Raw genomic sequence first — 27,299 nt, forward strand, 5'->3', positions numbered from 1 at the left:
TGAAGCAAATCAAGGAATTAATTGTCTTCTTCCTGAGGGCAGGCAAGTGTTATGAATGGATTTTTGGATATATTTGTTTTGTCCAATAAATGAAAACAACAAGGTTAAATTTAGCAGCAATTTATTAATAACAGCAATTGTATATAAATGAATACAATCAAAATATATTAGTTACATATATTTAAGTAAATACAAAATTTGGCAGTGAGTAATTTAGTATAATTGAGGTTCAAGGTTTGAATAAAGCAGAAGCAAAACCCACCGGGGGATACCCTGAGCGGGGGTACGGGCAGGGCCATTCCTCTCACACCATACCAAATCAGTCAAGTCAAAATCTCACTTATATACTGTTTACTAATACATATTAGTACAGAATCTGCTAGAAAGCTCCTCCTAGTTTCTATTCTTAAAACCTACGTCAGTATGCTGTATTGCACATGCTTCATCAGTGGTTGGGGGGATCTCTCCTCCTTTTGGGGGTCTTGTTTCTGATGAAGGCTCTGGGTCTTCCTCAGTGTTCGCTGTTTGTCCTTGCAGGAAGCGGAGGTGCATTCTGCTTAGGATTACATAATTAAATATATGTTCCCACAACAGGCCTTAGTCCACTGTCCAATGTCTGGAATTATCCAAATTTGGCCCAATTCAAGGTCGAAAGTTTTATTTTTAGATGCTGTTCTTAGACCTATACCCTTACTATCCTCACTCCCACCAAACATCTGGAGGATGATTCTATCTGCTTTGTTTAACCATTTCCTTTATCCCATTTTGCTTTGTAACAATTAAGTACAATTAAGTACAATTTTTCTATTAATTATAAAGCAACAATTTTGCTAATATTGTTACAATTTAATTGTGCACGAAATACATATATAACACAAGTGTTCTGCCATCTCCGGGAGGGCATGGCTCCATCACGCGTCACCGTGTCCTAGGAAGACAAACGTGCTAATTCCAAATGTCCCGGGCTTCCTCCTCCCACGCACTCCAGCCCCCTCTCCAGCCTGGCAGTACAAGGAGTAGAAAAGAGCTTGGCCCTGTGCAAGTACTGCTCGGCAATAATGGAAACATCTCTATTATCATTCCTGTGTTCTGGACAAATCCAGAACACAGCACCACAGCAGTCACTCGAAGAAAATGAACCCTATCCCAGCCAAAACCAGCACAGCTTCACAGGACATTCTGCTGCAACCAGCACCGACCAGTAGCTCACTTTAAGTCGGCAAGAAAGAAAAGTAATGGCATTGCTATATAAATACTAGAGTTATATGTGTATGTTATGTGTTTAATTCTGCATTTTATGCTAAATGGTCTGCACTAGATTCGTGTTAATGTAGAGAGAGAGCAAAAGTTAGCAAAGTGGGGAAGTGTGACTGTCTTATCTTGGAAGTTTTCACGCATGGAGCAACCTGGTCTAGTGGAAGGGGACTGCCCAACCCAGGGGGCGGAACGAGATGATCTTTAAGACGTTTACAACCCAAATCCCGTAATTCCTTGATAATAACAAGGAAACCTCACAATCCTTACACTCACTTCTTGCACTATTTCCCGTGTAATGTGCAGCCGAGAAGGTCTCCGGGCTGGGCAGATCCCTGCCCCCAGCGCGGCCTGAGCCGCCGGCCCCGCCCGTGCCTTCGGTTTCGATTCCCGTGCGCGGCCGAGAGGCGGTGACGAGTGCCCCCGCCCCGCTCCCGCTCTCTTCCCGCTCCCGCCCCGCTCCCCACAGTCCCGCTGGCGGCCCCGTCCCGGGCGGAGGGGCAGCATGTGCGATCCGGCCGTGTGCAGTTTCCTCACCCAGACCCTGTGCGCCCATGGCGGGCGGCTGGGGCTGCGGGAGCTGCAGGAGAACATCGGGCTGTCGGCGCTGCAGCTGGAGGACACGCTGTCGGCGGCGGGCCCCCGACGGTTCCTGAAGGTGGGGAGCGGCCCGGTGGTCCTGGCCGTGACGGACGTGCGGGTCTGTGTCCGCAAGGTCTGCGACGGCTGCGAGCGGCTTCACCTTTGCAAGCTGCACCTCATGGGCAGGTGCCACCAGGGGCCCAGGTGAGCGCGGGGGCGCGGGCAGCCCGTGGGGACGCGGGGGCGCTCCCCAATCCCCTCACCCAAACCCCCTCACTCCTCCAAATCCCCTCACCCTGCCACACACATCCCTCACAACCTCCCCAAACCTCTCACACTCCAAACGTCTTCACACCCCCCCCAAACTCCCTTACACCGTCCAACCTCCCCACACTCCCTAAACCCCCTCACGCACCTCCCAATTCCCTCACAAACCCCCCCAACCACCTCAAAGCCCCCATCTCCGCCCCTCACACCCCCAAACTCCCTCACAACCCCGCTCACACCCTTCAACCCCCCCAGCCCCCTCGAATCCCAAGCCCCGCCGGAGGTGCCGCTCCCGCCCCGGTGCCCCGGGAGGAGCGGGCAGTGATCCCCTGGGATCGGCCGCGGGCGATCCTTGCTCCGGAAGGATTCGTGTCCTGCCCCCCGCTCTGTCCGTTGAAGCCAACGATTTGGGTTGTTTGTTTGTTGGGTTTTTTTCTTTCCGTTTTTGTTTGTTTAAATCTACGTCTCCACACCCAGCGCTCGGTCTCCCTGGCATCTGGGTGAAACAGTTTGTACCTGTTTCTCAGAAGGAGATAGCAAAGTGCTGACATGCCCTCTGGTTTCGCTCTAGAGAGTTGGAAAAGTTGAGTTTCGTTGTAGGTCACTGCTTGGCTTATGGCCCTTTTTTGAGAGGCGCTGTTTGATCACCCGGGTGCATCAGTCTCAGTTTCCAGAATATGGAGGACTCGTGGGATGGGCAGGCCTGGCAGCCTCTCTAGCCACAGGTGGCCAAAGGTGGTGCCTAGTTTAAAAAGCATAAAGGAAACCAAAGGCAAATGCAGAAGAACAGCCCAGCTTTGCCACTACAATTACTGATGGAAGAACTTTGTGTCGTTTAAGCCCCCAAGCCCCAGGTCTGGTGCTGATGCAGCGTTAGGAACATGTATGATCCCACTGGATCCTTCCTCTTCTGCCCCAACAAAACAGATCACTGTGCACTAAGCTCTGGATAGCATGCAGGGGAAAAGCTATGTCTCTCTCTCTCATCATTAGGATAAGATTTTCTTATTTTTTTTACATTACAGATAATACAATAAGCTCCCTACCAAGGAGCTCACTGTTGGAAATGCCTTGACGTGTGTGCATCCATCATGATGGATGACTCTTGTGTGAATTAAAGTTTTCTATGAGGCAGTTCCCTTCATAATGATAAACCATTCTGTCGTCTCAATGACACTTAAGTATTTAAAATCACTTTGGTATGCGTTAAAAATTAATAAAGCAAAGAGTATACCTTTCATGGGAGGGAGCTTGATTAAAATGAGAGGGCAGAAATTCTGCTAGGTGGACTACATAGATCAAGACAGAGACTGTTTTTTAACTGATAAGGTAAAATCTAGCCTTGCTTCCAGGTCTTGCATCCTTTTTTTCTTTGTTTTAGAATCCCTGGAAAGAAGAATGCCTGTGCAAGTTACTTGGGTCTTCCTGTTTAGTGGAATACTTATTTTAGTCCAGTTAATCCTGTTTTTAACTAATGTCTGGCAAGTGGCTTTTCACTGTTACTTTCCTTTTTCCTAAATGTCTTAGACTCAACTGTGTAGTTACCATTGTAATTGTAGAGTGTTCCAACCTTTGACTTGGAAATACAGACTCAGGTGATCTAGATCACTCTGCATTTGTCAGTGGACTCTCAAGTTTACTGTGGAGGAACACTGGTGATGGCTCCCACCTCAGATGCTCTGTAGTTTACCTACCTTTGTAGCCATTGAGTACCTACAGCATCTAATACCCTTGGAATGTTCTTTCTCACCAAAGGTAGCAACTTGTGCCCTTCCTGTTTGCTTGCTCACAAAGAATGTGTCAAACAGGTAGCAGGGGTGAGGGGAGAAATACCTGCACAAGGGTTGGTACCAAAGGATTGGATCAGACACACCTTGAGGTAAAACTGTCACGAGGAGAGCTTCAGGAGTTAACTAGAGGCTGAAAGAGTAAAGGGATAGACTTGAATCTGGTAAATTAACTGGTGCTTTTACTGGTTAAGAATGTCTAATCTTAAGGCTGTTATCAGATCTTGTGTTGAAGAGCAGGACATGAGGAAGCTGTATTTTACTGCATTGAATTAATGCATAGGCTCCTCTCTTACTGATTTACAGTACTATTTCAAATAGATATAAAAAATCTGCAATCTCCCTCTCTAATCCATACTCATCAGACTTTTGGCTTTGTAAGTGGCAGTACTGACTTCATTATTGTAGCCTACTTGCTTCCTTAATCAAAACTACTAAGTTAAGTTAAACTTTCTTACCTGTTTTTTGATTTAGTTTTTTTTATTTTTTTAATAAAACTTCACAGCCATTGAAGATAACAAAATGTGTTGTTTTCAGCTTCACTGTCACTTTTGTTTTGTGCAGACTCTTGCAAGTTCCTTTACTTGCCATCCCTAGGACAGCAACCTTCTATGTTCACAAAATGAAGGCTGTTGCAATTTCTGGCATTGTTGGTGTACTACTTTAAAATTAACTTTCCCTCCAGCTGTTTAGGTCATGTGACTTCACTCGGACCTTCCTGGAGGCAAAGAATGCGTGGGGTCTGGCTGCATTGAAGTTTAAAATGAGGAAGATAGGGTCACTGCACTTCACAGAGGAGTTCTGCTGTTTGGGCTGTTCTCTGGCTAATTACAGACACCATCTAAATGTCCAGAGAGACTCACCAAGCCACCTTTTTCTCGTGGCTTTTCCCAAGTTGCACATTATCTGAGCTTCTTCTTTAGATCAACTTGATTAGAGGAGTAAACATTGATATTTCTGTGTCTTTTCTTGCAGCTCTTGTAAGTACTCGCATGACATCATGAATGCGGAGAACAAAAAAGTTCTAAAAAAACATGATCTGTCTGGCCTCAGTGAGAATGAACTGCAAGTCCTGCTTCTCCAAAATGATCCATTCTTCCTCCCTGATGTAAGTTGTACTGATGTCTTAAGAGAAAGTTTTTGTTCATTACGAATGGGAGAGGGCAAGAGAGAATGTGGAATTCTGGTCTTAATGTCCAGCTATTAAGATATGAAAGAGGATTAGTCAGAATGAAGGAGAAATGGGAATGGCAATGTGAAACAACATAAAGCCAGATCTGTGATATGGCTGTGTACTGAAAATAATAAATAAACACTCCACTACAGCAGTAAAACTGTTTAATAAATACCCAGAGACATGCATCAGGAGAAGGCCCTGTCATCTGTCATGTGTCAGAGCAGACCTGCCCTCTGATAGCAGGAGGTGGGCAGCAAGGCTACAGCCTGTCTTGTGTGCTATTTCTGTTATCCCAACAGGATGGCCATAAAGCTGCTCAAAACAAGCAAACAAAAATGTCAGCAACTTCACCAGAGTTTTACGAAGGCTGAGATAAGCAAGAGAGAGTTGAAAGATCACAATAATTGAACATGCTTACAGGGTGAAAGGTACAACCAAAACCCAGTTGTTGCTTCTTCTCTATGAGATGAAGACTAGAAAGTGAGTTCTCCTTTCCTTTCCAGTCCATGTTGGCCTGCACAGGCCTGCACACATTTTGGTGCTTGAGGGTATAAGAGATGAGAAAAATCTGTGAGAAAATGACCAAATGACTGAAGTCAGTTTTGTGTCACATCTGTCTGTTCCAAAGTGTATGGAGTTTTTGTACTCTGACTTTCTACAAATAAACCTTTATACAAATAAACTTGGCCTAGTTTGTATGCCACTCATTGATTTTATTAAATTTGGTTGAACATTCCATTCTGGTTCAGCATGCAGGGCAATAAGCATAAGGGCAATACTGCCTTTAAGATATGGCTGTTTCAAAGTCGGTCATGCCCAGCTCTGGCTGCAGCTGCTCCTGGTTAAGAAATTACCAGAGTACTGCCTTTGTCTTTTGCAGGTTATAATCTGCACAGATTTGATGACACAACAATTCTATTGTTTCTTTGTTCTCTGCTGTGAAAGTGCTAGACTTTGACAAAAGAGAGTTTTTATTGTGTAGTGTTGTTGTTTTAAAGTATATTTTACTGGCAGACTGAAGGAGTGTGGTGATAAGCAAGTAGAATTATTAATTGTTCCCAATAATGGGAAATAGTAGCAAATATTTTTGGTTGGCATTATCCTTTAGGGTTTACTAGAAATCTGTTCAGCCCTCACCCCTGGCAGGCATCATTAATTACCTGTCATTGACCCCTTTAGCTCCTATCATGCAGTAAAATAGCAAAACCAAGAGAAAATGGTGATCAATGCAGGCCATTAATAATCCTGAGAACTTGGAGGTCAGATGTAAAAGCCAATTTAGATGTTTCCTGATTAGAAATATTGACTGGTTGTGTGTGTGAAGACATGGCATGTAGGAAGCTCTCAAGCAGGAGGATACTTTGGTATTCTGTGACTTGAACTGAGGTTCAGAGTAAGAAAAACATAACAGCACCGCAACATCAGGGCTTTTCAGGCTTTCCCTCCCTCTCTCTCTGGCTCTCCTGCTTTGTTTTGTTTGGGTTTTTTGGTTGTTTTTTGTTTTTGTTTCTTGGCAGATGCAAGGAGACAATGTGCTTTCTTGATGTAGCTAAATAGTGGATTCCCTATTGTCGTGGTTCAAGCCTAGATAAGTACCATGCAGCCACTTGCTCTCTCCCACCCTCGTGGGATGGGGAGGAGAATTCGAAAAGAGGTAAACTTGTGGGTTGAGATAAGGATACTAAAAGAATTGAAATAGAATAAAATATACTAATATATTAATAATAACCGTAATGAGGAGGAGAGATAGTAATAAAACCCAAGAGAAACAAGTAATTCCAAGTACAATTGCTCCCCACCCACTGACTGATTCCCAACCCATCATCCCTGAGCAGTGATTGGTGGCTTCTTGGAAGAGGGATTTGGAGGGGACCTGTGAGAGTCCCAGTGTGATACTGAGGCTCTCTGCCAGACAGCTGTGTGTCCTCCTCAGACAAGCTTTCTTGTTACAGGCTGATCAGGGAGCAAAACTGTTACTGTGGTGCTTTGTAGTCATTATGAAGGAATTTTTGGTCTGTGATTTGTTCCCTGGTCTGATTCTGTGTGTACGTCTTTTTTAGTGAATAGAGGAATAAAGAAGTGGATTGCTTTTTCCATATGTACTCTAATCTCAAATCACTCTTCTTACCATTTTATAAGCTCAAATCTTCAATGCAGGATAAACTTTACAAATAGCAAGTGCAAATTCAGTTTCAGCTCCATGAAATGATAACTCATTTGACATAGTGTACATGTTTTTTTGAGATACTTGTTCTCTGTTCATTATGCTGTAGGGGTTTTTTAAATAGAATAACTGTAAACCAGTCTGGTTTTATGCACCTGTCTTGCATCCATTTTTGGCACGCCTAAGATTGTTTGGTTTGCTTTCTTTGGAAACAAAACATGTACACCTTCAAAACTGAAAATGCATGAGTCAGCTTAAAATACCTGCTCCTCTGTGCAAGAAATCTGTCTAGATTAAAGAAGTTGCAGTAAACACATGCCTTTTAATCACCACTTTTCTGCTGTTAAAGCTGCATGCCTGTAGGACAAAGAGGAATTTTAATGTGCTTTTCCATTTCCTATTGTGTCTTCCCCACTTTTAGACCTGCCAGTTTTACAACACAAAAGGTGGTCGCTGTATGCAGCAAAGCAACTGCAACAAGCTTCATGTTTGTCGACACTTTCTCAAGGGGAAATGTAAATTTCCTCAATGCATAATGAACCATAACCTCTTGGATGACCATGCAATGAGAGTGTTGGAAACTGGAGGCATTGATGGGAAGACAGCTTCAAACTTCCAGGCTATATATGATTTCAAGCATGTCGAATTCAACAGGGAACAGAAGAAGGGGTATGGTAAGTTGCAAGAAATCATGGTCTTAAATATGATACTGAGTTTGATAGAGGTAGAAACTGTTCTTGCCTGCCTCCCAGCTAAACCCCACCATCTTATCGGTGCTTTCAGTACACAACTACAGACGAAGAAATGATTATTGGAAAATACCAGCAAATCAAAGGAATAAAGAAGTGGAGACAACTACAGTGCAGTGTATGCTGGATGAGCCGCCTTCAAAAGGTGAATACCTAGCTAATAGTACCAACCGTTCCCTTGTGGAATCAGCTTTTGTATTTCTCCTCTTGGAATATATACACATTTTTTCCCTCTCTGCTATTATGTGCTTGGAAGAAAGGAGTAAATCAGAGCACAATCATGTGGGAGGGAGAAGTGCATTTCTATTGCCTAAAGTATTACCTTCAAATCAGCAATTGAGTGGCTGGCAATAGCTGACTAGCTAGGGTTTGTAACTGTAATTGCACCTTTGTTGTACCAGCAGTAGAGCGCCAGTGGAAAATTACACATGTGATGGACATAATTCTCCACAGAGATGGGGATAATGCCAGCTAGCTGTGCTTCTGGCCCAGCAGTGCTGTTCATTTGGTCTTCTCATGCAGGTCCCAGTAGCACCGTGCCTGCTCAGAGCCAAGACCGGTTGCCAACAGGAGCAGGAGATACAGGTAAAGGTATGGATTGTTTCTTACCCTTCAGTCGTGAGACAGTGTAATGTTTCATATCAAATTGCACATGTGATGGACATAATTCTCCACAGAGATGGGGATAATGCCAGCTAGCTGTGCTTCTGGCCCAGTAGTGCTTTTCATTTGGTCTTCTCATGCAGGTCCCAGTAGCACCGTACCTGCTCAGAGCCAAGACCAGTTGCCAACAGGAGCAGGAGATACAGGTAAAGGTATGGATTGTTTCTTACCCTCCAGTCGTGACACTGGTGGTTTTCACTGGACTTAATTTCACACATCGTGACAGCTTCCAGTGGTAGTTGAGTGCAGCTTATGTGCTTGTCTTACTGTGTGCTGAAATCCATGGTAGCACATGGCCAGCAGAGCAGTGTTGGAGTTTCTTCCCAAGCATTGTGCAGCTCTCTGTACTGTTCTGGCCACATTTTTTCCTTCCTAGGAAGGTGACAGAATTATTTCTGTGCACACAGTATTTTTCACACAGTATTACTGTAGGCAATTAATATAGCTTTGTCAATAGAGGTGTTGTTTCAATATACATTCCAGTGAGTGAATAGCAACTTGTAAATCTCTTGTTCTGGGCAGAAGGACCTTGGCTTTGAAGCTTGTCACAGTCCAGTACTCTCTGAACAGGTTCTTTTAGATACTCCACACATGGACAGTGTAATGTTTCATATCAAATTACACATGTGATAGACGTAATTCTCCACAGAGATGGGGATAATGCCAGCTAGCTGTACTTCTGGCCCAGCAGTACTGTTCATTTGGTCTTCTTGTGCAGGTGCCAGTAGCACTGTACCTGCTCAGAGCCAAGACCAGTTGCCAACAGGAGCAGGAGATACAGGTAAAGGTATGGATTGTTTCTTACCCTCTAGTCGTGAGACAGTGTAATGTTTCATATCAAATTACACATGTGATGGACATAATTCTCCACAGAGATGGGGATAATGCCAGCTAGCTGTGCTTCTGGCCCAGCAGTGCTGTTCATTTGGTCTTCTCATGCAGGTCCCAGCAGCACCGTACCTGCTCAGAGCCAAGACCAGTTGCCAACAGGAGCAGGAGATACAGGTAAAGGTATGGATTGTTTCTTACCCTCTAGTCGTGAGACAGTGTAATGTTTCATATCAAATTACACATGTGATGGACATAATTCTCCACAAAGATGGGGATAATGCCATCTAGCTGAGCTTCTGGCCCAGCAGTACTGTTCATTTGGTCTTCTCATGCAGGTCCCAGTAGCACTGTACCTGCTCAGAGCCAAGACCAGTTGCCAACAGGAGCAGGAGATAAAGGTATGGATTGTTTCTTACCCTCCGGTCTTGAGATGAGCTTATCTAAAGAGAGTTGATGTCACACAAGTGTTGTGATGTCTCGGTTTGAAAGACAGCTGTCTACTAGGGAAGGCAGGACCCTCCCTTGGATTGGAGAATTATTACGATTTTGAAATCAAGGGGCTCTCAGGCAAAGATATGAGGATAGGAATAACAGTTCTTTACTAGTATGTATAGCAAGGCAGACAAGAACAACTGTGGAATTAATAACAAACAGAACCAGTGACAGCTTCCTCGGTCAAAACAAGAAAGGTTGAAGGAGAGGCTCTGGTTCACAGACTCCTGGGACAGCTGAACACTGTGCCCCTGCAGGACTCTCGGAAACACCAGGCTGCAACGGCAGGAATGAGCTAAAGATCCTGGCTGGTGGATGTGATGTATCAGAGAACTCCTCAGCTGGATGTCCTGGCAGGGCAGGGCCTGCGGGGCTACAGCGCAGAGAAACCCAGAGCAGTGCGGAGGGAGCGGCAGGGGTGGGGCAGCGATGGCCGGCTGGAGGCAGGGCAGGGAGAGGCGAGCTCGGGATTCCCAGGAACATGAGCAGATGGTGATAGGTCCCACCTTTAGTGAGGTAGTTGTTAATAAGATCCCAGATCAGTGGGTGCTCTCATGAGCTCACCCCACAGAAGAAGCAGCTCCAGGCTGGGTTATGGCGAATTGTTTTTCCCAAGCAACAGCAACTTTGAGCATCTTCCGAAGCCACAGAGCGATCGAGCTAGCAACTATCCCCTGCCCTCCTTTTACCTGGGCCCTGCCAACCCTTTGTTTTCTCTAGTACCCATAAGTACCAGCAGTCAGCCTTTCCCAGCAATTTTCTTGGGAAAATTTTTATAGGTAAGAAGGAACAAAAGAAAAGAAACCTTACATGTGAGCATCACATAGCCACTTGCTCACTTCCCCCTGATGCCCAGAGGGAAGAGAAAAGAAAGAATAAAGGCAAAAAAACTTGACGGTCCAGGTGAGGGAAGGAAAAATCCCCCAAATAATAAGTGAAAGAGGAAAACCAAACAAAAGAAATGATACAAAGGCAGTTACTGACCGCATCTCTCATGCAGGCTGATGCCTAGCCAGTTTCCTAGCAAAAGGTAGCTAACCCTCCTAAAATTTCCTCTTCTCCCTTTTATTACTGAGCTGTATGTTATATGGTATGGAATGTTCGGTGAGTTTGGGTCCTTTGCCCACTTGTGTCCCCTCCCAACCTATTGTGCACCCCTGATTATCTCCACTCTGGGGGCAGGGTTAAAACTGAAGCCTTGATGTGTATCAGTGTTGAGCAGAAGCTGGGGCATGAGCATGTTACCAGCATTGTTTTGGTCCAAAATCTAAACCAGCATCATGTGGGTTGCTATGAAGAAAATTACATCTTATTCTAGCCATGTCCAGTACAGTGACATTTGTGATGTAGCAACGTGATGCAAAGTCCACTGGAAACAAAATACAAATATTGACTTACAAAACATAGCAATTACTGTGCACAGTTCAATGACAATAGTAATGGGATTCCCATTACAGATCTGTATAATAGACTTACTGTCTCAGTATATACTCAGTGGGTGTCCCCAGTCCCTGGGGAAATTGAAGCCAGCTCAAGCCTGTTGCTGTTTTCAGAATTCTTTGGTTGGTTGTTTAGGTTTAATAGCTCTGCGTGGGGCTGAGCCCTGTGTTCACTCCCCTCATGCTTGTCTGGCTGACTCAGAGAGAAACACTTCTACCCCCAATCAGTTTGCTCAGCTGACATTGCCATTTACGCACCCTCTGGTCCGCTTGGCGTGGAGACAAGTCAACTTCTTTGCAAGAGCCACAGACAGTCACACCCTGTGTTGTTCTGAGCTTCCTGACGCTGCCCTTGCCCTTCTGCGCTGACACTTCTTCCAGTGTCAGGGTTTATTGTTCAGTTGCAAAGCCCTGACCTCTGTGTTAGGCTGTATGGGAGATAGATTCTGAAACTGCTTGACTTTGCTACTGCAGTCAAATCCTTGTTATTTCTGGGATGAAGTACCAAATGCAGAATCTTTCTCTTAGAGCAAATATGGACTGCTGTGTTCTTTGCTGTAGGTAAAAAGGACAGTTCCTCTGATGAAGCTTCAAAGGACAACAAAAAAGATAACTGTGATGAGATCTGTTTGTTTTATGTCTGGAAGTACTGCAAAAACAAGGGTAAGCTTTGTGAAAAGTAGTATTGTTGTTGAAGAGAGAGTTGTTGAGAGTCTGCAGTCTGAGTCCTGCTCAGTGGCTTGGGCTGTGGTGACAGCTGTGCTTCCTCAGTAGTTTATTTTCTTTCCAAGTAATTAATAAACACTGTCAGAATTACAAACATAATCAGAGAAAAGCCAAATGGTGTACTTTAACCTTTTCTCCTCTGGATAATCCAGCCTATTTCTCATCTTTTGATAGGGCAGGCTTTGGGTATGTTCCTGTGCTAAAGCCCTTTACGTGTAGCCCTTTCTGTAGCTAGATCAAGTTACGAGTTCACTTTGTGCTGTCATCGTTGCCACTCTTTATTCCTTCTGTATCCATCCTGTGTGCATCAGATAATAGCCATATTCTCCCTTATTAAGTCCTTTAAAAAGTGATCTGAGGTGTTAAAACATCTTTAAAAAACCACGGTAGTTGTACCAGCTAAGCTAAAGATAAATCTAGTCCATTGTCTTTTTGGTAGTGTCCAGAACAGAGATCTGAGGAGAGAATGTAAGTAATTGTATTTGGGAGCTGTCCATGAAGAATCATGTAACTGCCAGGTTTGGCTCTTCTTTTATTATGAGGAGGTGCCATGACATTCTTTTCCTGATCTTGTCCAGTCAGTTTCTAAAGGACTGCTACTCCTCTGACCACCTGGTCTTGACAAAACACCCTGTATAATGTGAATGGTGTATCTGGGTGAAACTGTGAAGGTCAGGCTCAAAGCAGCCATTCTGTGACCACCAGATAACTAAACTCAAGTAACTGTTGGAGTGTTAGTGTGCTTTATTTGCCTCATTGGGCTAGAAAGTTGTAAGACGTTTGGTCTGTACTTGGATGTGGAGTGTCAGAAGGAAACCTTCAGACCTTGGCAACCACCCCATGAGTTCTAAGAGACTAAGGAAAAGAGAATCAAATATATCAGAGTGTTTATGTGATTTGTAGGCTAGATTTTTTATAGCTAAGACACATGGTTGTGTGACACATAACGTGCACTTCCTATCTGTGCCACTGCTCTCCCAGCTGCCAATGTTGTGTCTCAGCAAAGAGAAGGTTCTTTCAAATATATTTGGCAGAGTGTGTAGATATAGATAGATAGATAGATAGATAGATAGATAGATAGATAGATAGATAGATATGTGTATATATATATATATATATATATATATATATATATATATATATATATATATATATATATATATATATATATGTTACTTTTCTTGGAAAGGCTGCAGAAACATACTCCCTTTCTGTCTTCATTGCTTATATCAAAGACCAGGAAAGAAAGCCTCAAGGTGTAAAAGATACTGGTTCTACTTTAATTTTAACTTGTCTTGCTCTCTTTGTTAATGATTGCAGAGTTCTTGACTATGTCTGATTTCGTTACAGATAAATGCAAATCTGTTCATTACCATTTGCCATATAAATGGGAGATTTACGATGGGTTGTTTTGGCATGAGCTTTCCATGATGGAGGAAATTGAAAAGGCCTATTGTGACCCAAAGAACAGCAGGTGTAGTACTTGCTTGGAGTATTGTGATTGAGCCTGTGTAGGAAAAATGTTATCTTCGTAAAGATGTCTGACTTCTGAGCTTCTGGTTACAGAGCCTCTCAGAAGCTGAGAGGATGTAAAAATAAGAATTTTTCCTTTTAAAAAAACAAAGTAAGAGTGATTGCATGAAAATCTCACTCCAGTTTTGTCTTCTAAAAATAACAAAAGTATATCTTGCATTTAAAACTCTCTGCAAGGTATAAAGCCAGTGGAATACAGTGTTTAAAATACTAGTATTTCAGATTATTAATCAGTTTATTTTGAGTAATGAAGCTGGGCCTTTAGACAACATTCCAGAGCTGGTCCTTCTCTATGGCTGGTTCTACTACTGCTAGTATCTGTAATAACAATAATAGTAATCTATTATGTGCCTTGAGACATTTTATAAAATGTCCTTTGCGTAGGCAGCCCATCTATTTTTTCTTCTTTTTTATTTCTGTTTTAAGAGTGTGTTTTCCTTTTAACTCCTTTCCGAAAAATCTCACTCAAAGCCACTTGGATTCATAAGGCATCTCAAGTTTGGCTTCACAAAATGGTGTTCTAGTTTTGGCCCATGCTTCTTAAGGCACCAGATGATTTTTATTTGCAGTTTTCTAGAGATGACAAGCAATATTCCCATGAGGAGGCTGCCTTCAGTCTTCCTGAAAAGTTAACTTTTCAAGTAAGAGCTCAGGTGGCTCCAGTGTTGAATCCAGTTTGCAGAAATCACAGCTGTGGATGCTGATGGCATCCTTTGCAACCACAGAAAAAGAATGAATTTGATAAGCTAGAGGTGTTTGCTGTCAGATTCAGTCACACACTTTGCACATTCTGCTTTTGTATTGAGAAAGACTGTAACCACGCTTAGTTACCACAAAAGTTCCATTTGCCACACTGTACTTGGAGCCTGACATTGTCTGTAAAGCTGGCAGTGTCACATGTGACGGAGGTGCCATTTGGTGTCTCACAGGCCAGAGTTCACTTCTGTATAGAAATGGTTTTCAGAGCTGCCATGTGCTTTGGGAAATAAATACTTCTATTTCAGATCTAATGAAGTTTGGTTACATTATATTAAAGAAAATGGCACCAGCTTAACTGGGGATTAGAGGGTAAAATATGCATTGCTAATTATAATAAACCTAAATTTGTCCTTACAGCTTGCAAAGCAAGAACATTAATTTCCAGACAATGACCTGCTCTTCTTCTTTGGTTCGACGCCTCTCTACACCATCATCAGTCACAAAACCCACATTCCTACTGACTACACAGTGGATTTGGTACTGGAAGAATAACGAAGACAAGTGGATCGAATATGGAGAACAGGTGTGCTTTGAGTCACTTCTGCAGGCATATCTGGAGCCTCTCATCATCATTTCCCCTTTTCTCAACAGGAGTAATTAAGTGAATCCTTGTTCTTGAATTTTACCGTGTTGAGTAAGGCAGTGAAGCTACATCTGTTCATAACAGACATGATGAAATGTGACAGGCTGGAGGGAAGAGAGCTCCCTTTTGGAGCTGTCTGTGGCTGCTACAGAGATTTAACACATAGACACTGTCTTTAAGATACATGGGAAGTAGTTGCCTGTTTTCTAAGTATTGCCTTGCTTCCTTGGACATGCAAGAGTTGCTCTGCTCTCTCAGATCAAATGCAGTCTTTTTCCATGTATGTCCAAGTCCTTTGATGAGAAAGTAATCTATCTGAAAAATACAGGAGAAGAACTACGTATAGAATCTCACCCTCCCCCAAGGCAGATGAGTTTACCGCATATGGTTTACAGTATAGGAGCACAAATTGTAGAACACAAAGATGATCCAGAGACTTGAAAAAGTACACAGGGAAGGGTGTTGGATAGATCACAGTTTAAAAGACTCAGAGTAAGCTCAAGGAGTACTCAACCTCTGGGAGTCACCCTGAGAAGTGTCCCAGGTCCAGGAAAGATCACAGCTGTCCAGCTGCTTCTTGGCAGGGGGAGCTTGCAAGGAGCTCAGGCTTTCCTATCTGTGGAATGAAGTGGTTGGCTCATAGTTAAATCACAAGCAAAGTCAAAGGTAAGAGTGAGACTCATTACACCTATAACTTTATTTTTCCTTGACAAATTTGTCTTGGAAGAACCACCTGCTGTTCATGCATTAATCACATCATCAGTGTTTGGTTCCAAGCTCATATGCATCAATTCTTACCATGTCACCCTGTTCCTTTGTGGGTTTTCAGATAGCAGGTTGGAAATAGAAAAGTTCTTGGCCTAGGCATTTGCTTCCTTGGGAGCCTGAACCAAATAACTCTGTTTTGGTAAGAAGTCGAGTGTAGGCATCACAGCTGGTGGCAACTCAGCCCCGCCCCCTCCCCTGCCGTGGGACTGGGCAGAGAGTGAGAACTCATGGGATGAGATAAAGACTAAAAGATAAATTAAAGGAGTGTGCACAAGCAAAGCAAAACAAGGGATTCATTCCCCACTTGGGCAAGGAGGTGCTCAGCCATCCCAAGAAAGCCAGGCTCCATCACAGGTCACAGTGACTTGGGAAAAAAAACACCATCACTCCAAATGTCTCTGCCTTCCTCCTCCTCTCAGCTTTGTATAATGGAGTGACACTTTATGGTCCAGCGTGTCTCTGTGGCCAGCTGGGCTCAGCTGTCCTGGATGTGTACCCTCCCAACACATTATGCCCCCCTGGCCCTCACTGGTGGGGTGGGAGAGAAGCAGAAAAGTCCCTGGCTCTGTGCATGCCCTGCTCAGCAGTAACTAAAACATCCCTGTGTTATCAGCACTGTTCCAGCACAAATGCAAAACACTGCCACTACCAGCTGCTGGGAGGAAATTTAACTCTACCCCAGCCAGAACCAGCACAATTTGTTACAGGAATTTAAATGGAATATATGTGTATCCATCATTACTAATTATGTCTTTGTGTTTATGTTACAAATATTCAGTACTCAGCTTCAGGCCACCATAGTTCTGGGTAGATTGCTTGTCACCCTGCTCTTGGCCTCTTCTATCCCTCTACCCCAGCTAGTTATCCAGAGTTTAGTCCTGACTGTGATACTTCTCATTCTCTTTCTTTTTTTCTCTTCTCCCCACAAAGGAAGAAGGGAGCAGCATGACCGCACCATCTTCTGCTATTATTGAGAATTTATATCAAGCAGATCCATGTGCCATTGTAGCTTTCCAGGCTGGCCAACATCAATATGAACTCAATTTTAAAGGTAGTAATTTTAAAAGTTCTCATCTACAACTGTGCAGTGCTTTATAGAATCTTGCAAAGACTCCCGGATTTTAGAAGCTATGACTTCCTCTCCTGACACCAGCAGTTTCACTTACTGGAAGTGAGATAGTGATGGCCCAGAGGAAATTCCTTACAAAAGTAACCTTCCCCCATTATTCCTTGTCACTCTCCAGACTCACATCTGACCAGAACTATAAAGGTTCATGGTCTTCACATAAAATCATAGTAAACCTTAAGTAAAATGAGTTAACTCTGTGGATGGCGGAAAATACAAGTTAGGCATCTTTGTGCTGCTGTAGGAATGTGTAAAGAGCATGAGTGGCTTGAGAGAGCAAGCAAGGTAGGCACAGGTTCAATCACAGAGTTATGGGAAAGACAGGAAGCTTATACAGCCTTTGTGCAACCAGTCCTCAGCAGGTAGAATTGACAGTGAATATGCAGTTTTCATTAAAGAATGGTTGATGATGACAAGATGACCTCATCTTGTAGAATTATTCATGATTTTTTTTTGCTCTTTTTTCTCCTCAAGAAATGACTCAGACAAACATTACTTTTAAGACTAAAAGACAGGTCTGCAGGCGACCAAAATTTGTGTCTTCTGAAGATGTCCAGAAGATAAAAACAGGGTAAGTGCTCTTTGGGTTGTTTTTTCATGTTTTAGAAGTAATTATAAGGCAAAATGGCTCCCAGTGCTGGCAGTAGTTGTACAAAGAACACAGGTGGTGCTGGAGAGAGCCTATCCATGGGACTGAGCAACAGAGGCTCTATCACAAGCTGCAGTCTTGGTGCATCACCTGCTGCCTGGGGCACATGTAACTCCAGGTACTCCAGCCACAGCTGTTACTTAAAAAAGCAACTGCAAGAGGCCTGTGATAGTTGAGTAACAGCATGCAGTACCCAACTTACAGACTGAGGCTCTTTCCCAATTTCATTGTGCTTTATTTTGTTAATTTTTAGATACAGAATTGGCCAAAGAGGATGGTCCAAATCTGAGTGTTTGGGGCAGTACTAGAATTACTAACACTTCCTTTCCCATCTGTTTGCTAGCAGCCAGAGAGATTCTTCTATTCCTAGTCACTGGGATGCATCTGCGCTGCCTGACTTGGGATACAAGGTATCTTTTTTTTCCTCCCCTTCTTGTAGTTCTCATGGGAAAGGCACAGTTCAAGCTTAACTGAATCAACTCTAACTGTGTAGATGCTAAAAAGGGACAGGAGGCATTTCTTGGGTGGGTGTGCCAAAGATCTAGGTGATCTCCCAGGGGCTCATGAAACAGGTGCCAAATTGCCTTGAACTTTTGCTACATTTTAGATGTTTTTCTAGATACCAAAACCTCATCAAACCAAAAAACCTCAAAACTCCAAACAACACCAAACCCCAAACTCACCAAATTCAAGACTGGAAGAGTAAGTTTGGATTGGAGATCCAGGAAAGGAAATCTCTATATCCTTCAGTACTTTCACATACATCACAGATCTGAGCACTGACCTTGGCCTCAAGAAATGGCAGAAATAAAGATCTACAACCATAAAATTAAAAAAATAAACACTGCAGTGATGTCTGCCAAAACAAACCCACCCCCTGTTAGCCCAAAGTCTATGTTCTTATTTAATCTACCAAGACCAAAATGTGGGTAATTTTTAGATTACTAGGTCCTGCAGTCCATTTGGAAGAGCAACACAGTTTGTGGAAATACTGCAGGAATCTAGAAAAAAAGGCTTTTTCATGTTACACCTGCCTTTTGTGTAGTGATTTTAACTCTGGTTGAGGAACAGAAGCATAAGAGGGTTTCCTTGCTGGCTATGTCACAGAATCTTGTGCTGACCAGGTTGTGTTGGCACAGATACCCTGGGGGCTGAGGAACACCAGTGTGTGGCTGTGTGTCAGTGTCATGGGTGGAGTAAAGCACTTCACTTGCAAGAGAGAAGCAGTGCTATGTTGATATAAAATTGCCATTTCACTAAATTTGATAGTGAAGATGCCAGTGGTTTAACAAGATTTGATGGCAGAGTACACTTGATTATTTACTGCACAGAGAACAGGGTCAGACAAAACCATTAGAGACATCCTCCTGTTGAGTCATGACTTCCATAAAGAAAAGATGAAATAATAATAAGAGTGTGTGGGAATCTGGCAGGCAGCCCATTTAAAGATTTGCCTGTGATATTTGGAGCTCAGTGGAAGTAACAAAGGAATAGTCTTCCCTTGGCTTATCAGCATCTGAACTAACAAGTGTAAATTTTTCCAAAGAATGCCAGAAAGACAGGTAGCTCTGTTCTTTTTAGGTGGCTTGAGCATACTTAATTGCTTCCCATATTTGCTCTGAAAATTTGTCTGAATTTTAGTTGTGTACATTTGTTGGGATGTTTCTGGAGTCACTGGGGTGAATGTGGGAGGCTTTGGAAGGCACTGCACAGATCCGTAGTATCTTTTGGTTGTACATGTAAGGATGTGTGAGTAGAAGGATCACCTTGTTCCCCAGAGTTCAGTTTTCTTGGTGAGTTGGCACCTAAGAAAATATCTCTTAACTTGAGAGTGCCTTTCACAGGAAAGGAAAAATGACAATGCCCAGTCTGTTGGCACTAAAAGTGAAAGCCTGGGCTAGATTAAATCTTTCTGTGGGATCCTAAGTTTGTTTTTTTGCAGTAGGTAATATTGGGAGTGGCTGGGATTCTGCATGCTTGTGGTGACCATTGTAAGAGCTGACAGCAACAACTTGATGAACTGCCTTCTCGTCAGACATTGAGAAATAATCCTGGCAAAATCTGCTGCGCTGGAAGTGATCCATTTTAAAAAGGAACCTGTGAGATAGGCAGGAAATCAACTTGGCTTAAAATAAGAGGCTGTGTTTTGGTAACATTGCTTATTTTTTGACTACTGCCATGTCTTAATCTAAGTCATTGAGAATAGCTTTGTAGAAAGAAGCGTATAAAATGCACAACGGAAATTGGTAACACTGATTGGAAAAAGTTGGTGTGAATTTATCCTGTCTTTGTTTTAACAAAGTGGAATTAATAATTGTTAAATGTTCTAAAGGGAAAAAAAATAGAATTTATTATATCCTGAAACTTCATGCTGGGTTTAAAATTGTCTCTTTAATGCATAACTGAGAAAAGTTTGCAGTGAATGTGTGGTTTCCTGTCAGTCTTTGTGTGGCTGGTGTGCTGCTGAATCCTGGCCAGATGCAGGCCAAGGGTTGCTGCACTGTACCAGGCACAGGATGCATTGTGAAGAGTGTGCATTTTTTAGATGTCAGTTCTGGTGGGGTCACTGCCTCCAGCATCAACCCTGCTTCTTCCAAAATCCCAGTGAAGCCGAGCTCAGGGTATGAGTCACAGAGTACTGCTCTTGTGCAGTCATACACTGGTGGGAATTGCTGCCAGAGCAGTGATTCTTTCTCTGCCTTGGGAACTCTTCTCCTTGATAAAAGGGTAGCAAATGCACACACTTGGCGGGATTTTCCTTTTCAGGCCCGAAAATGAAAAATGCTGAAGAAGTTGTGTAGTTACGCCATATCAGCCTTCAACAGCAATGTGGTGCTGTGACCCTTTATTAGCACTAGAAGCATCCTTGGGGAAATAAGGACAAACCCACAAAGTTTTCATGGAAAGAACAGCTTTGTTGTCAGGAGGCTGTCATGTGATAAAATAATGGAAGTACCTTTCTTACAGGATTAGGCCTTGTGTAATGTGGCTGACCCTCTGTTTTACTTAGAAAGGTTACAGTTCCTCAGGAAAAGATCATAGAATCATAGAATAGGCTGAGTTAGAAGAGACCCATCGGGATCCCTGTGCCCTGCACAGGACATCCTGTTAATCACACCATGAGCCTGAAAGATGCAGCAGAGCAAAAGCACATTTGTACTTCAAGCAGGAATTGTTCCTGTGTAAATAAATTTGCAGGTGACGTGAAGCTGAACACTTCAGACAGGGCCATTCAAAGGGATATGGAGAAACTCAAGAAGTGGTCCATGAGAATCCTGTGAGGTTCAACAAGTACCTGTGCTACACCTGGGCCAACAGGACAACCCCTGGGGTCAGTCCTGGCTGGGGATAAGCAGATGGAGCAGCCCTGGGAGAGGGACTTGGGGGGGTACTGGTGGTGAGGACAGGTGTCCTGTCCCTGAACCCGCCTTGTGCTGAGCTGATTATTGACAAGGGCCTGGAGTGACAGTACAAGGGGGAGTGGCTTCAAACTATCAGAGGGCAGGTTTAGATTGGGTATTAGGAAGAAATTCTCCCTCTGAGGTTGGTGAGGCCCTGGCGCAGGTTGCCCAGAGAAGCTGTGGCTGCCCCATCCCTGGAAGTGTTCAAGGCCATTGGTTGAATGCGGCTTGGAGCAACCTGGGATAGTGAAAGGTGTCCATGCCTATGGCAGGGCGTGGTACTGGATGGGCTTTAAGGTTCCTTCCAACCAAAACCATTCTGTGATTCTAAATAAAAGATGTAGTACTGAAATATAGCGACATGATTTTCAACCTGTAGGTGACGATGTACAGCTTTGGGCTGTGGTGCCCCAGACTGCAGACAATCAGTACTTTCACATCCTGATCGTTTTATGTGTTGTGCTGTAAAACTTCGGAAAATGTTCCTGTATTGAGACATGGGAAATTCCACTCAACTTTCTAAAGGCTTTTAAATAAATTCAAAGAAAGAGTTCCTTCTTGTGCAGCTGACTTTATTCTTAATCTTTAGAATACTCCCTGTGAGTGATCTCCTCATTAGTAAGTACTTAAATGTAGCTGTGAAACACAGGTTTTATCCTATTCTATTTCCTGTCCAAGCTCAGCCTTCTAAAACGGGGAGTTTTTGCCTGGTAAGGTAAGATGTGAGTTTCCTTGTTACCTTCTAGGATGGCCACAGCTTTCCTGCTTAACACACTTTGGAACATGGGGTGAAGTGATCTCACTTTGTCATTTTGAGTCCTCACTTGGCTTAAGTTGTGGTAAAGTGCAAAGTATTACCAGGTGACATCAGCCTGCCAGCATCACACTTTAGCAGTTTATGGAGATAAATGTTGATTCTAGAAGATTAAAGACACAAGTTACTTTAGAGAAAAAATGGTAAATTTATGCATGACATAAGGTAGCAGAAGAGCTGAAATAATGTTTTAATTATGTTTTGCATTAAATTAACTTTGGGAAAAATGAGCATTTCTTAATGGATTTTTAAACACCAAATGTATGGATAAATAAGTAAAAGGATAATGGCTAAATAGACTGTTTCCTTTGGGAAAGGAGATCTATTTATTTATGCAGGTGTTCAGTGTTATGTTTGTTTAGAAATGTACGGGTTTTTTCTGAAGTCCTTATTTAAGTGAAGCTTTCTAAGTTCTGACTTTGAAAAGGTAAGGCACTGCAATGCCAGGAGGGTGTTTGTGTTTCGCTTGTTTCATCTTTAATAGCTGAAGCTCCCATAAATGTCTAGTTACAAATTATGCTGTTATTCAACATCTTTTGTTTTTAATCAGCATTAGATATAAAACTGGCATTATCTGGAAAAATCTGTCAAATTTTCTTTTTGGAATTTCTGTTCCATTGAGATTTAAAGTTGCAAGTGTTGCAAGTATCAACTCTTGGAGATGATGAAGCTTTCAGGATCCTTCCTGAAGAGAGGTGAGGTGTTCGTGCAAAGCAGGAGTGACATACTGATTAACTTGGTTTTTGGTTCACATAGTCATGATCTAAAGCATTTAATTACCCTTCATAAGCATAGTTTGAGGACCCTTCTGAATGTGTATCTGCTGGAATTAGGCTTCTGCATGTTCCAAGCTCACTGCAGCCTCATGCTTTCTTTTGCTTTGGTTTGTATTTTATAGGCGGTGGTGATCAGCAATGCGACCCCTGAATACAATGAAATAAAGCAGCTGTTTCATCAGACTATGAAAAATTACAGCATCCTTAAAATACAGAGGATTCAGAATCCATCCCTCTGGAAGGTGTTTCAGTGGTTAGTACTTTTTTCCCTATCCTTATGAGGAGGTAGTCTCCAAGAACAGGTTGTCCTGTATGTGCCTAATAGGAAAGAAGAGAGGTTGCCACCTGTGCTTTAACATGACTGGTATTTTGTTATTAGAAGTTTCAGAAGTGAGATTGGTGTCTGAGGCCTTCCACAGAATGCCATGCTCTGTGGGGAGGTTCCCTTTGCGTGGCCCCTCGGAAGAGGGGGAGAGGAGCATGGAGAGAAAGAGATGCATGATGCAAAACTGGGATGAGGATACACACAGGGATGTGGAACAGTGACTGTCTCGGGGATGGAGCAATAACTGCCTGCTGCACAGTGCTCTGCTTGTTACAAGTCTTTATCCACTAGAGTATATGAAATGCTAAAATGAGTAAAGCCTGCTTGGGCCTTTTTGTTCCAGTCAGATTTATTAAAGGTGTCTTTGCTGAACAAAGTCAGTATTCACTAAGAAAGAATCCTTAATTTGATGATCTCTGAGTTCCAGAGCTCCTTTCTGGTTTTGAACATCTGCATCAGTGATACTGAACTCCAGGTACTTAGGCCAAGCTGGATACCAATAGGTTAGAGGTTGGGCTCAACTGTGTTCAAGTTGGTTTGATGTAAGATTAAGCTGCTGCTTAGAACAGTTGTCTAGTTTAAGACAGGAGTAAGTATTCACAGACTGTATGGAATGGTAATGGAGTAGAAAAATACTGCTCAAGTAAGTGCTTTCACCTGCAAAATGATGGAACTGAGAAAGTTATCAGCTACTGATTTTATAAAACCTTTTCATCCAGCAAAACATAAGAGACTTCAAAAGATGTAATAGTGCATACTTTATATCCTCCTCCAATGAGGTGATTAAGCTAAGCAGGAACAGTTTAACATTGCCAAGTCCAGAGGATGATGGAGTAATTTGGGTTGGAAGAGACCTTAAAGCTCATGCAATCTGTAATGGACAGGGACATTTTCCACTATCCCAGGTTGCTCCAAATGCTGTCCAACCTGGCCTGGAACACTTTCAGGGATGGGGCAGCCACAGCTTCTTTGGGCAGCCTGTGCCAGGGTCTCACCACCCTTGCAGTAAGTTCTCAATGAACAAGTTTCAGTCCGTTGCTTTTAACTTTTCATTTACTAATTTGCAAGTTGGAAGAAATCTCCCCTCCCCCTGGCTCTGCTTGATTTGTAGCTGATGAATTTCTGAAGAATAATACTGTCCTGTCTACTTCAGCAGCTTCTGAAAACTTGAGAGGTGTCTGGATGCTGTGGAATAATGATGGGAAATACAAGTTGAGCCTTGTGTTGTGATTTCTCCTTTGACCCTGTTCATAGCCCAGACTGACTCTGGCCTCACCCAGCAAGATGAGCAGAGGGCAAAGCAGGCTGGGTTTGTGTCCTGGCCCCATCTCCTCAGCAGCACTGACCTCTCTCAGGGGCAGGAGCTGGGGCTGTGGCACAGAGCACAAGCTGCCTCCAGCTTTGAGCCACTGTGGAAACACAGAGCCTCTGAGGGTAATGCTGCCTCCACTCCATTGACAGCTTGGGTGGGAAGGGACCTGAAAGCACAACCAGTCAGCCCCTACAAAGGAGGAAAAGGTTGGTACAGTGGCAACTGGAAGAGTGTCAAATGCCTGAATTCCCTGAGTAAAGCCAGACTTACCTAGAATTGCTGAGCAGTGGTGTCAGTAGAGTGTTTATGTCGTAGTCATTCATCATACTGCTAGTGTGTCTTGTCTTCTGAGAGGAGAGAGCAGGCTGGAAACCTTGTCCAGCTGATATTTACATGGATGTTACACAGCTGTTGGAATTGTTTAAAAAACCTCTTTTTCCCTTTTCTTCCATGGCTTACAGTCTTCTTCATTTTTGTCAGGCAAAAAGAGAAGATGAAAAGGGAAAATGGAGGAAAGGAAGTCCAGGAAAAACTTCTGTTCCACGGAACTGACATCACCTCCATGAAAACAATCTGCACTCAGAACTTTGACTGGAGAATTTGTGGAAGCAATGGAACTACCTATGGGAAGGGTATGTAGAAAGTGAGATGTCTGCTGAGACTTCCATGATAATGGAGCAATTAAAGTTCTGAAGTGTAGCTGTAGAAGGTAAAAAAATAGTACAAGAATTGGTATTAGGATCCTTCTGAGGAGGGCCAGGATTTGCTTTGGGATGGGGGTAAGTCTTCTCACAAGGTATCAAGAGCATTAGTGCAGGGTTTTGCTGTAGGTGGCATTTTCTGATGTCTGAAGTAATTTGCACTTATAAGAGAAATTAGTTTATATGGCAGGAGAAGAGGGATGTGCATGCCCTTGAGTGTGTGGAAGGTCCTCATGTGTTCTTGTCCATCCCTCTCATCATAACATAGATCTGCAGTGTGTTTATTGGTATAGCTTTAAAAAAATTACTCCTAAAATAGCAAATACTGAATGGAAATTACATAGTGCAATCCCCTCTCTTGGAAAAATTTTTCTGTAAACTGAGTAAGTCCTGAAAGTGGAGTCCTATACCTCCTGAAAATCCAGGGGATGCTGAGATTTTGCTGTCACTGTATAGATTCTCCTCACAACCACATTTTCATCTCGTTTTCTAGGAAGTTACTTTGCTAGAGATGCTTGCTATTCCCACGCCTACTGTCAGGCTACGCCGCAGGGATACTTGATGTTTGTGGCTCGTGTTCTGGTTGGAGACTACATTAAAGGCAACGCCGACTACGTCCGTCCCCCAAAGAAGTGTGCTGACAAGCTGTGGTTTTATGACAGCTGTGTGGATAATGAGTTAAATCCTTCTGTTTTTGTTGTCTTCGAAAAACATCAGATTTACCCAGAGTACATAGTAGAGTATAAAGAGGAGAGAATAAGAGAGCAGAAAGAGCCAGCAAAAATAGTGTATAAAGCAGCGGGAATAAGACAGCAGAAAGAGACAGAAATAAGAGTGTGTAAAGAGGACGGAATAAGAGAGCGTAAAGAGGAGAGAAGTAAATGTGTTATATCTTAGAGGAACATGGCAGTTTGCATCCCTCATCTTGTTTTTCATATTGCAGGTGTTCTCCTACTTGGTGACTTCTTTCTTTTAAATACAGTTCTTCGGAATGTTAATCCAAACAATTTTTGCATTGACTAGGGCTGGCTAAGCAGATGTTACATTTGTTGTGACTGCCTTATCTTCTTCTCTTCCTCTCTTAAATTAAGCAAAAACATTTCGATAACCATAGCAGGAAAATCAGAATTGTGGGATGGGAAATTGAATGTTATGACTGCTGTGGGCAAATAGTTGTTAAATGCATTATCTAAAAAAAAAAAAAAAAAAATAGAGAGGATTTCTCTTTGCAAACAGCTAAAAGAAAAATTAACAGTACAGTAGTTTTTAAGGAAGCTTTCAAATTTTTAGTAGCCAGAGATTCTTTTCAGTGCAGAATTCATCTGTTCTTGATCCTCTCATCTATTGTTACTATAAACAATTCAGCGTAGGTAATAATGACTTGAGTTTGTTTATGCTGATATATGTTTCGAGTTAAAATGGTAAACAAAAAAAGAAAAAGCATATTTTAAATCCATAGTTCTCGAGAATTTTCATCTGTACGATGGCAGATGGATCAGAAAGCTAATTCTGTGTGGAAATTTGCAGCAACTTGCTGTAACCTATACAAAGAGCTCAGCTGAAGCTATGAAAGCCACTACATGAGAGTACGCAGATACCAAAATTTGGTGGTTTGGCTGCAACTAATGGCTGTAAGGACACTAAGACTGTGTCCCAACAAGCCAGGCTTTCCAGTGGATGTGGGCACGTAGCACAATAGGACAGGGGAAACCTCTTAAGGAGCATAGAGATGTTCTCTCCTGTTGGTGCAGTAATTTTCGTTTTTCCAGATGTAGAGTGGGACAAAAAGAGACCAGTTAGGTTCTCTTGAGGCCAGTGGTAGAACTGCTGTCCTAAGGCACCGTCCGCATGTTCTGCTGCCCACTTGTGTGGGCAGGGTGCTGACAAGTGAGGATCCTCTTTGTGTTTTGGGGGTGATCCTGGGTCAGAAACTTGAGCAGTTTCTACTAGATGTTAGCAGAGAGCCTGTAAATGAATCAAACTGAAGACACTCTGTACAAAATGCCATATTCAGGCAGTTTAGCTGTTCAGAGGGAAACTGGGAGTGAGGACAGAGAAGCAGTAATTTTTACCTTCAGATAAGCTTTACAGAAACACCAGTAGCCTCTGAGGTTTTTGCATCTGTGATACAAATCTGTCAACGCTCAAATATAGCAAGTTCTTCCCAAGAGGAACACAAAAGATAAATCCAGAAAATCTTACTAAAATTACTTACAACTAAATTAAAACATTCAGGGAAGATTTTAACAGTTTTTAAGATCTCTCCTTCTCTTGTTTGCCTGTAGAATTCCTGAACTACTAAGCTTGCTGTATTTGGAAATAAAACCTGTTTTCAGGCACTTTCAAGGTGCAGTTTGTCTGTACAAAAACATGGGAAGACTAAATATCCTGAGTGAACCAGCCCCTGCCTGTGTTCCCCGT

The 27,299-nt window shown here is 42.9% G+C and overlaps 1 protein-coding gene and 1 long non-coding RNA gene across 27 annotated transcripts; one reads left to right on the forward strand and one right to left on the reverse strand.

Moving 5' to 3' along the window:
• Positions 1-641: 641 nt before the first annotated feature.
• On the reverse strand, positions 642-1,603 carry LOC130261467 (uncharacterized). The gene is made up of 2 exons (XR_008841989.1): positions 1,531-1,603; positions 642-928 (listed from the first exon to the last, which is right to left on the reverse strand). It is a non-coding gene; the product is annotated as an uncharacterized LOC130261467 (long non-coding RNA).
• A 35-nt stretch (positions 1,604-1,638) lies between these two features.
• LOC130261353 (zinc finger CCCH-type antiviral protein 1-like) lies at positions 1,639-27,217 on the forward strand. 26 transcript variants are annotated; one of them, XM_056507477.1, is made up of 18 exons: positions 1,639-2,040; positions 4,866-4,998; positions 7,653-7,905; positions 8,015-8,125; positions 8,503-8,571; positions 8,727-8,795; positions 9,362-9,430; positions 9,586-9,654; positions 9,810-9,872; positions 11,967-12,068; positions 13,482-13,605; positions 14,781-14,946; positions 16,705-16,825; positions 17,375-17,471; positions 17,893-17,959; positions 22,663-22,793; positions 24,658-24,809; positions 25,372-27,217. In XM_056507477.1, the coding sequence occupies exons 1-18, from the start codon at positions 1,760-1,762 to the stop codon at positions 25,773-25,775; spliced, it is 2,481 nt and encodes an 826-aa protein (XP_056363452.1). In that variant the 5' UTR covers positions 1,639-1,759; the 3' UTR covers positions 25,776-27,217. The 26 variants fall into 26 exon arrangements, with proteins under 26 accessions (XP_056363452.1, XP_056363460.1, XP_056363486.1 ...); XM_056507485.1 differs by having other exon boundaries at positions 1,645-2,040; positions 17,896-17,959; XM_056507511.1 differs by having other exon boundaries at positions 1,645-2,040; positions 9,586-9,648.
• Positions 27,218-27,299: the final 82 nt, after the last annotated feature.

This window comes from Oenanthe melanoleuca, chromosome 1A (genome assembly GCF_029582105.1).
Source record: "Oenanthe melanoleuca isolate GR-GAL-2019-014 chromosome 1A, OMel1.0, whole genome shotgun sequence".
Lineage (NCBI taxonomy): Eukaryota > Metazoa > Chordata > Aves > Passeriformes > Muscicapidae > Oenanthe > Oenanthe melanoleuca.

Bases quoted from the DNA above. Each gene is read 5' to 3' on its own strand.
- LOC130261353 (XM_056507477.1), top strand. From the start codon at position 1,760: ATGTGCGATCCGGCCGTGTGCAGTTTCCTCACCCAGACCCTGTGCGCC. The intron at 2,041-4,865 runs GTGAGCGCGGGG...CTTTTCTTGCAG, and splicing joins AGGTGCCACCAGGGGCCCAG to CTCTTGTAAGTACTCGCATG. The intron at 8,126-8,502 runs GTGAATACCTAG...CTTCTCATGCAG, and splicing joins GGATGAGCCGCCTTCAAAAG to GTCCCAGTAGCACCGTGCCT.